The sequence below is a fragment of the Thamnophis sirtalis genome, unplaced genomic scaffold (assembly GCF_051295495.1).
Source record: "Thamnophis sirtalis isolate CommonGarterSnake01/CBP01778 unplaced genomic scaffold, rThaSir2_p1.2 scaffold_2, whole genome shotgun sequence".
Taxonomy (NCBI): Eukaryota; Metazoa; Chordata; class Lepidosauria; order Squamata; family Natricidae; genus Thamnophis; species Thamnophis sirtalis.
Genome location: NW_028261382.1, coordinates 99,712,621 through 99,722,620, shown reverse-complemented (window position 1 = coordinate 99,722,620; position 10,000 = coordinate 99,712,621). Strand labels below are relative to the sequence as shown.

The 10,000-nt window shown below is 49.2% G+C and overlaps 1 protein-coding gene across 1 annotated transcript in view; it reads left to right on the top strand.

Moving 5' to 3' along the window:
* The window catches only part of DIXDC1 (DIX domain containing 1), a 48,385-nt gene that overhangs the window by 14,143 nt on the left and 24,242 nt on the right, over positions 1-10,000 (top strand). Inside the window, exons 2-5 of the mRNA XM_087706521.1 lie at positions 2,307-2,436; positions 3,341-3,466; positions 5,456-5,705; positions 7,449-7,559. Of these exons, the coding sequence (XP_087562647.1) occupies positions 2,307-2,436; positions 3,341-3,466; positions 5,456-5,705; positions 7,449-7,559 (617 nt within the window). The remainder of the gene's footprint in view (positions 1-2,306; positions 2,437-3,340; positions 3,467-5,455; positions 5,706-7,448; positions 7,560-10,000) is intronic.

The following is a 10,000-nucleotide window of genomic DNA, read 5'->3' as shown; positions in this document are numbered from 1 at the left end:
TAGCACAGTGTTTCTCAACCTTGGCAACTTGAAGAGGTCCGGACTTCAACTCCCAGAATTCCCCAGCCAGCGAATGCTCTCTCTCTCTCTCTCTCTCTCTCTCTACCTATTTCTACCACATCTATCTCTATATCTCATATATCTCTTTATCTATCTGTCTGTCTGTCTGTCTGTCTGTCTGCCTATCTGTATTTCTCTCATCTCTCTCTCTCTCTCTCTCTCTCTGTCTGTCTATCTGTCTGTCTGTCTATCTATCTATCTATCTATCTATCTATCTATCTATCTATCTATCTATCATCTATCTACCTATCTATCTCCCTATCTCTACTATCTCTCTATATATCTATATCTCATCTATCCGTCTCTCTCTCTCTTTCTTTCTTTCTTTCTTTCTTTCTTTCTTTCTTTCTTTCTTTCTTTCTTTCTTTCTTTCTTTCTCAGCACCCCCCCCCCCAATTTCTCCCCCTGTTTTTGGCCTAGCAGGCGTCAGGAAAGCCTGCCAGGAGCAAAAATGGACCCCGCCCCCGTTTCCGGGGAACCTGTAGTTTAAAAAATGCTTTCAAAGTTTTTTAAAAAAACGTTCTGAAGATCAGCTGTGTTACGTGCCATCATTGAAACTTTAAAAAAAACCTTTTTTGTACTATTTTTTACTACCGGTTCTACAAACCAGTAGCATTTTTTACTACCGGTTCAGGCGAACCTGTAGCCTTTCACCCCCTAGTGGATGTGAACTTTCATGAATAGTTTGAGAATCTTCAGAGAATTTCCCGCACCTCTTCGCGGCTTATGATGCATGCAGAAAACTCTTCGCACTTATGGGGTTGTTTTTTTTTGCCAGGCTGAACGGAGATTTTAAATTCCACCCAAACAAGGAGAGTGGGGGGGGGGGGGACGGGACAGGATGGAAGAAAGCAGCTATCTGTCACCAGTGACAGCTGAAGGATTAACAAGCGGCAGAAATAATAAGGCATTAAAATTTAATGGAGAGAAAGAAGGCAGAGTGATGTTAAACGCACAGAAAGCAGAAAACTACACAAGGCCGGGGGGGAACGAACCCTCCCCCCCCAAAAAAGGAGATTTCTGAGATGTGAAAAGGAAGAGAATTTAGGGCAATTGCTTCTTTTATTTATAACTTCTGCACGTCTCGAATTGTGTTAATATAGCGGAAAAAGTGCTTCCCTCCGCTCCCCGGAGCAGAATAAAAGCCTGGCTGGATCTTGATTGAAAATAAATGCATCTTGCATTCTTTAAGCATCGATGCCGTTTTCCCCTCCCGATTCTCTCACCACGACAAGGTGGAGAAAGAAGGGGTACCCGCGCACGGCTGCGTTTTCCACCCAAGATTGTTCAGGTTTTTGCATAACAAAAGAGAAAAAACACCGCAGTTCGGTTTTCAAAAAACCATGGCCGGGCCTTTGCAAACTTATGCGTAGCCGTGGCACGTCAAAACCGCGGTCCACTAAAGCGCGCCCGATTAAAGCGCGTACGTGACGTCATCAGCAGCGCGACAAGAAAGAAAAAGGGCGCTTTAAAAAGCGCTTTTAAAGCAAGCCGATTCACATAAAGTTAAGGGTTAGGGTTAGGGTTAGGTTTAGGGTTACGTTAAGCGTTAGGGTTAGGTTAAGGGTTAGGCTTAGGGTTAGGTTTAGGGTTAGGTTTGGGGGGGTTAGGTTTAGATTTACGCGTTAATTTTAAGTTTACCGCTCACAGCGTGCTGTTTTCGTCGCGCTGTGATGACGTCACGTACGCGCTTTCGTCGAGCACGCTTTAGTCTACCGCGGTTTTGTGGTGGAACCATGCGTAGCTTGGATTTCACACCTATTTCCACACCGCAGTTGAATAAAAGTTCCAGTATTTTCTAGACAACAGGGGAGGGTCTCGACTGCGATACTAAGGGGGTCAACGGACCTTAAGTTACGACTTAAGACCACCAAAAATAAATAACAGAATACAGAATAACAGAGCCGGAAGGGACCTTGGAGGTCTTCTAGTCCAACCCCCTGCTCAAACAGGTGACCTCTTGATATATATATATATATATATATATATATATATATATATATATATATATATATATATATATATATATATATATATATATATATATATATATATATATATATATCAAGAGAGAGAGAGATGAGGTAGATAGATAGATGAGAGATAGAGACAGACAGACACATACACATACACAAACACACACATACATAGGAGGGGGGGAGGGAGGAGGGGAGAGAGAAAAGCCAATGCTTCCATTACATTTAGTGATCTCCCAGTGGCCTCCTTTCTTCCTTCCTTTTTTCCAGCAACAGCTCCAGTCTTACGTCACCTGGGTGAATTCACAGCTCAAGAAGAAGCCAGAAGTTCAACCGGTGCAGGATTTGAGGCGCGACCTCCGCGATGGCGTGGTTCTTACGTCTCTCATTGAGATCGTAGGTGAGTGGCCTCACTACTACGAAGACGCCCGGATGGGTTTTCGGGGCCCAGAGTCCTGGGTTTCATCTGGGTTAAGGGGGAGGAGCAGAGAGACTGTGCAGGAGGGAAGGAGACACATCACCCCCCCACCTGCTTCCAATACTCCCAGTTCACTGAAATAGGGGAATTCTGGGAGTTGGAGTTCAATACTGCACTGGCAATCCTCGACTTACGGCCACAAAATTTCCATTGTTAAACGAGACACTTCTTAAGTGGCCTCTTTTACAACCTTTCTTGCTACCGTTGTTAAGTGAATCACTCAGGTTGTTAAGCCAGCAACACGGTCATTAAGTGAACCTGGTTTCCCCCTTGACTTTGCTTGTCAGACGGTCGCAAAAGGGGATCACGTAACCCTGGGACACAGCGACTGAATTTTGGATCACGCGACACTGGGGACGCCCCGACGGTCGTAAGTGTGAAAAACAGTCATAACTCATTTTTTTTCCAGGGCTGTTGTAACTTCGGTCACTAAATGGACCGTTGTAAGTCGAGGATTACCTGCAGTAGTTTTCTGATGCTCCAAGGAGAGAGCAAAATGCATGTTATATATTCCCCGTGGCAAGGTGGCACAGTGGTTAAATGCAGCACTGCAGGCTGACTGCTAGATCAGCAGTTTGGCTGTTCAAATCTCACCGGCTCAGGGTTGACTCAGCCTTCCATCCTTCCGAGGTGGGTAAAATGAGGACCCAGATTGTTGGGGGCAATATGCTGACTCTCTGTAAACCGCTTAGAGAGGCCTGAAAGGCCTATGAAGCGGTATATAAGTCTATTGCTATATTGCTATATCCTAGCCAAGGGCTCGGCCGTTCTCCTCCTGCATCTGTTGAAGAGTCCCCCTAAAGTTTGGCCTGCTCCTCTCTTGCAGCTGGAGAGAAGCTCAGGGGTGTGGAGGAGTCGCCCACCGACCAGCAGGCCATGAAGGAGAACGTGGAGAAAGTCCTACAATTCGTGGCGTCCAAGAAGATCCGCATGCACCAGACCTCAGCTAAAGGTGAGCCTCAGCCGTTCAGGCCCTCGCCTTGAAGGGCCTGGGGGCTCCGGTCCTCCCTTGGGCTTCTCTTGCTGAAGATGGTGGAACATGGGAGGGAGGGAGAAGGAGAGAAAAAGAGAAAATGAGAGAGAGAGTGGGAAAGAATGAGAGAGAGAGAATGAGAGAGAGGGAGGGAGAAAATGAGAGAATAGAGAGAGGAGAAAGAGAGGGAGAGGGAGAAAGAAAGAGGGGGAGAGAGAGAATGAGAAAGAGAGAGAAAGAGGGGGGATGGGGAAGAGAGAATAGGAGAATGAGAGAAAGAGGAGAGAATGAGAGAGAATTAGAGAAAGGGAATGAGAGGGAGGGAGAAAATGAGAGAGAGAGAGAGAGAGAAAGAGAGAGATAGAAAGAGGGAGAGAGAGAAAGAATGAGAGAGGGGGAGAGAGTGAGAAAGAGAATGAGAGGGGGGAGGGAGGGAGAGAGTGAATAGGAGAATGAGAGAAAGAGAGAGAATGAGGGAAAGAGTGAGAGAGAGAGAATGAGAGAGAGGGAGGGAGAGCGAGAAAGAATGAGAGAGAGGGGAGAGAGAATGAGAAAGAGAGAGAGAATGAGAGAAGGGGGATGGGGAAAGAGAATAGGAGAATGAGAGAAAGAGAGAGAGGAGAGAATGAGAAAGAATGAGAAAAAGAATGAGAGAGGGAGGGAGAAAATGAGAGAATAGAGAGAGGAGAAAGAGAGAAAGAGATAGAAAGAAAGAGGGAGAGAGAAAGAAAGGGAGAGAGAGTGAGAAAGAGAGAGAATGAGAGGGGGGAGGGAGGGAGAGAGTGAATAGGAGAATGAGAAAGAGAGAGAGAATGAGAGAAAGAGAGAATGAGAGAGAGGGAGGGAGAGCGAGAAAGAATGAGAGAGATGGGAGAGAGAATGAGAAAGAGAGAGAACGAGAGAAGGGGGATGGGGGAAGAGAGAATAGGAGAATGAGAGAAAGAGAGAGAGGAGAGAATGAGAAAGAATGAGAAAAAGAGAATGAGAGAGGGAGGGAGAAAATGAGAGAATAGAGAGAGGAGAGAGAGAGAAAGAGAGAGAAAGAAAGAGGGAGAGAGAAAGAAAGAGAGAGAGTGAGAAAGAGAGAGAATGAGAGGGGGAGGGAGGGAGAGAGTGAATAGGAGAATGAGAAAGAGAGAGAATGAGGGAAAGAGTGAGAGAGAATGAGAGAAGGGAGGAGAGCGAGAAAGAATGAGAGAGAGGGGAGAGAGAATGAGAAAGAGAGAGAGAATGAGAGAAGGGGGATGGGGAAAGAGAATAGGAGAATGAGAGAAAGAGAGAGAGGAGAGAATGAGAAAGAATGAGAAAAAGAATGAGAGAGGGAGGGATGAGAGAAAGAGAGAGAGAGAGAAAGAGATAGAAAGAAGAGGAGAGAGAAAGAGGAGAGGAGAGGAGAATGAGAGAAAGAGAGAGAGAGAGAAGAGAGAGGGAGGGAGAGCGAGAAAGAATGAGAGAGATGGGAGAGAGAATGAGAAAAGAGAGAAAGGGGAGAGAGAAGAGGGAGAGAAGAGAAGAGGAGAGAATGAGAAAGAATGAGAAAAAGAGAATGAGAGAGGGAGGGAGAAAATGAGAGAATAGAGAGAGAGAGAGAGAAAGAGAGAGAAAGGAGAGAGAAGAGAGGGAGGGAGAGAGTGAATAGGAGAAGAGAAAGAGAGAGAATGAGGGAAAGAGTGAGAGAGAATGAAGGGGAGAGGAGAGCGAGAAAGAATGAGAGAGAGGGAGAGAGAATGGAGGAGCGAGAAAGGGGACATGGGGGATGGGAAGAGAGAATAGGAGAATGAGAGAAAGAGAGAGAGGAGAGACTGAGAAAGAATGAGAAAAAGAGAATCAGAGAAAGAGAAACTTTGTTAAAAAGGGGGGGCATTACTATTGGGTGGCCCGGGCTGTTCCTTCGTGGCTTGAATGACAGCCTCAGGCTCCTCCCCTTGGCCAGCTCACGGCCATTTGGGCCTACCTGTGTTTCCCTAGATATCGTGGACGGGAATCTGAAATGCATCATGAGGTTGGTCCTTGCGCTGGCCGCTCACTTTAAGCCCGGATCCGGCAAAATCGCTTCGGCAAAACCCGTGGAGGAGATCCAGGGGGGGAGCGGAATCTTGCTGGCCCATCCCAGGCCTCGCTCGGCCGTGGCCGTGGCCCAGGAGGCGGTGGCCGCCCTGGCAGAGGTGCGCCAGGATGTCTCGGGAGTGGGCCGCGGTGCCTTCCAGCCCCACCCCAGGTAGGTCATCTCTCTGGGACGGCAGCAAAAACTGCGCTTCAATATTTACAAGTGAATATCTTAGGGAGCATCTGAAGTTACGTTGAAAAAAATTACCGATGCCCAGTTCCCCCATCCCTGCAGCAGTTGCACCATCAAAGTTTGGGTGCTAAACAGCTACTTGGGATCATTTTAGCATCCGGGCCTTCATCCATAGGAGCCACAGTGGCACAGTGGTTAGAGCGCAGTACTGCAGGCTACTTCTGCTGACTGCCGGCTGCCTGCAATTTGGCAATTTGATCCTGACTGGCTCAAGGTTGACTCAGCCTTCCTTCCTTTTGAGGTGGGTCAAATGAGGACCCAGATTGTTGGGGAGGACAAGAGGCTGACTCTGTGAACCGCTTAGCCTGTGGAGCATTGTGAAGCAGTATATAAGTCTAAGGGCTATTGCTACCTTCCTTCCTTCCTTCCTTCCTTCCTTCCTTCCTTCCTTCCTTCCTTCCTTCCTTCCTTCCTTCCTTCCTTCCTTCCTTCCTTCCTTCCTTCCTTCCTTCCTTCCTTCCTTCCTTCCTTCCTTCCTTCCTGAATCCATTATTGCAGGCTAATTCTGCCAATTGCCAGCAGTTCGATCCTGACCTTCTCAGCCTTCCGTTGGTAAAAAGAGGACCCAAATTGTTGGGGGCAAGAGGCTGAGTCTGTAAACCACTTAGAGAGGGCTGTAAAGCACTGTGAAGCGGTATATAAGTCTTGCTATTTCCTTCCTTCCTTCCTTCCTTCCTTCCTTCCTTCCTTCCTTCCTTCCTTCCTTCCTTCCTTCCTTCCTTCCTTCCTTCCTTCCTTCCTTCCTTCCTGTTAAAGTGCAGTACTGCAGGCTACTTCTGCTGACTGCCGGCTGACTACAATGTGGTAGTTCGAACCTCACCATGCTCAAGGTTGACTCAGCCTTCCGTCCTTCTGAGATGGGTAAAATGAGGACCCAGATTGTTGGGGGCAAGAGGCTGACTCTGTAAACCACTTAGAGAGGGCTGTAAAGCATTGTGAAGCAGTATATAAGTCTCAGGGCTATTGCTATCTTCCTTCCTTCCTCCCCTTCCTTCCTTCTTCCTCCCTTCCTCCCTTCCTCCCTTCCTCCCTCTCCCTCCCTCCCTCCCTCCCTCCCCGGATTTTATGTGAGCCGCCCTGAGTCCCCTCAGGGAAAAGGGCGGCCTACAAATATTAATAAAATCTACTAAATCTACTAAATCTAGAGTGCAGTACTGCAGGCTACTTCTGCTGACTGCCGGCTGCCTGCAGTTTGGCAGTTCGAACCTCACCATGCTCAATGTTGACTCAGCCTTCCAGCCTTCCGAGGTCAGTAAAATGAGGACCCAGATTGTTGGGGAGGACAAGAGGCCGACTCTGAAACCGCTTAGATAGAGCTGTAAAAGCACCGTGAAGGGGTATATCAGTCCAAGGGCTGTTGCTACATAATCACCATTTGGGATCTTCCCAGCCGATCTCCGACACCGAAAGACAACGAAGGAAGCCAGATTCGCTTAACGGCCATGTGATTGACTTACAACTGCCGTGATTCACTCAACAACCAGTCATAAAATCAGGCTTTGCAACAGAAATTCTGCTTCTAATTCTGATTGTAAGGGGAGGAATTTTTTCCCCCAAAGTTCCTTTTTTGAAACCACCCATTGGATGGAGAGGAAAGGATGCAGAGGGGACGGCATTTTATCTCTCTTCGCCCCCTCCTGACGGTGCTGTCCTTCTCTCTAGAAACAGCCACCCGCACGGAGGGACTGAGCGGCCGCACTGGAGCGTCCGGGCACTCGTCCAGCAGTACGAAGGCCAGCAGAGCAGTGGCCCTTCAGAGTCCTCTTTCTCCAGGTAAGAATCGCCCTCCTTCCTTTGCTCATTCCTTCATCGCACCTGTGTTGTGGTCTGCTGGCGGCCTGCGGAGCTGGCAGCAGATTCGGACTGTGAGGAGGTTGGGGAGGAACATGGGCCAGTCCTGGAGTCTGGGGAAGGCTCAGACGAGGGCTCTGCGTCGGAGGCAGAGAGGGGGCCAGGGCCATCTGGGAGTTATGGGCTGCCTCCGGAGAGTCGGACATCAGCGAGGCAGAGGAACAGGGGGAGCCTGTTCCCAGTGCGCCCATGCGCTGAACTGGCAGAAGGCAAGAGCAGTTAAGACAAAAGGGGCGACTCAGGAGTAAGGCTTGGAGGTGATTGGCCCCTCCCATAGGACATAAAGGAGAGCAAAGGCACGGGAGCCTTTGCAGGAAGCAACTTGGTTCGTTCTGGTCGGTTTAAACTCTGAAACTCCGTTTTGACTCTGTGCTCCGTGTAGCCTTGCAAAGCTAATTGCCAATTAGGTCTTTGGCAGCGTTTCAAGGAGATAAAGGTGGGTGCTTATCAGCTTTATCCCGAAAGACTTTGGCAGACTACTGTAGGACTCTTAACAACTCTTTGGGACTCATTACGGGCTGTGAATGAATATAATTCACAGCTGTTGAAATACAAAGAGGTTTTGGGGACTAAACGTATCCTTTTAACTGTCTCAGGAAGCCTAGGTCAGAACACCCTGGCGTAATTTCTGAGAATAGGCAAGGGGAGCTGCGAGGACCCTTGAGATGGCGAAGCCTCCATGTTGCATCTTCAGAGGCTCTGCGTCTCCTTCCTTGTGAATCAATAAATCCACATTTGACAAAGGTCACTCGCTTCCTGAAACGGGAGAGGTGCATCCTTCTACACCTCCCGTTGGGAGACTCCTGTCACTCTGCTCCTTGTTCCATTAAGCCCTTTTAATCCCACGCTTTCCCCACTCGGAGGAAACAGAGAGCATGAAGACCAGAGAATTCTCCTCGAAATAATGGCTGACGCTCCTCCAATGACTTGGGGGTTTTGAACTGGGAGATCCAGCGAGGCTCTTCTTTAGGATTCAGCCATTTTCCTAGAAGTCCTTGGCTTTTATATCAGAACGTGGAGGAACCCTCGAGCCTAATTGATGTTAATGACAGGGTTCCAAGCAATACCCCCCCCCCCGTGGCAAACAGGACTCCGAGGCAGGTAGATTCCTCAAAGAATGGTTTTATGGCTATATCACACTGGCACAGTTTTGGTGAAAACAGCCAAGCTCAAAAACCCAACCCTCTTCTTCTTCCTCCTCCTCCTCCTCCTCCTCCTCCTCCTCCTCCTCCTCCTCCTCCTCCCCCCCTTCCTTCCTTCCTTCCTTCCTTCCTTCCTTCCTTCCTTCCTTCCTTCCCCCCCTCCTCCTCTCCCTTCCCCTTTTCCTCCTCCTCTTCCTTCCTCCTCTTCCTCTTCTCTTCCTCCTCCTTCCTTCCCTCCGCCTCCTCTCCGTTCCCCTTTTCCTCCTCCTCTTCCTTCCTCCTCTTCCTCCCCCCTCCTCCTCTTCCTTCCTCTTCTTCCTCCTCCTCCTTCCTTCCCCCTCCTCCTCCTCTCCCTTCCCCTTTTCTTCCTTCTCTTCCTCCTCCTCTTCCTTCCTCCTCCTCCTCTTCCTCCCTCCTTCCTTCCCCTCCTCCTCTCCCTTCCCCTTTTCCTCCTCCTCTTCCTTCCTCCCTCTTCCTCTTCTTCCTCCTCCTCCTTCCTTCCCCTTCCTCCTCTCCCTTCCCCTTTTCCTCCTCCTCTTCCTTCCTCCTCTTCCTCTTCTTCCTCCTCCTCCTTCCTTCCCCCTCCTCCTCTCCCTTCCCCTTTTCCTCCTCCTCTTCCTTCCTCCTCTTCCTCCTCCTTCCCCCCTCCTCCTCCTCTCCCTTCCCCTTTTCCTCCTCCTCTTCCTTCCTCCTCTTCCTCTTCCTCCTCCTCCTCCTCCTCCACTCCCTTCCCCTTCTCCTCCTCCTTTCTTCCCCCCCTCCTCCCTCTTCTCCCTTCCCCTTTTCCTCCTCCTCCTCTTCCTTCCTCCTCCTCCTCCTCCAACACCACTTCCTTGTAGCACTGATAATGTTACCTAGTTGGGTCATGAAACGTCTGCAAGAACATTATCACGCTCAGCACCCCACTGGTCCATCCCAAGCTACAAATATTCTCTTCTGCTGGTACTTTGCCATCTGTCTAACCCTTAAATAAAGAAGGGAAGTGAGGGGTTTTCAAATGGACAGCACGTTGAAGACGGTTATCCTTTACAATCTTCCGGGAGATCAAGCGGATTAACACCTCTGCAAGACAAGGGTTTTTTCCCCCTAGCACCGCCTGACAATATCAGCTCCTCAGTCCATGGTCAGGCGGGACATAAGCCACGTTGGGCACCCTGCAAAGGACGGAGAAATAGCCCTCCTCCCACCCAGCGGAGTGGGGATGCTTTGCCAAAAATACTT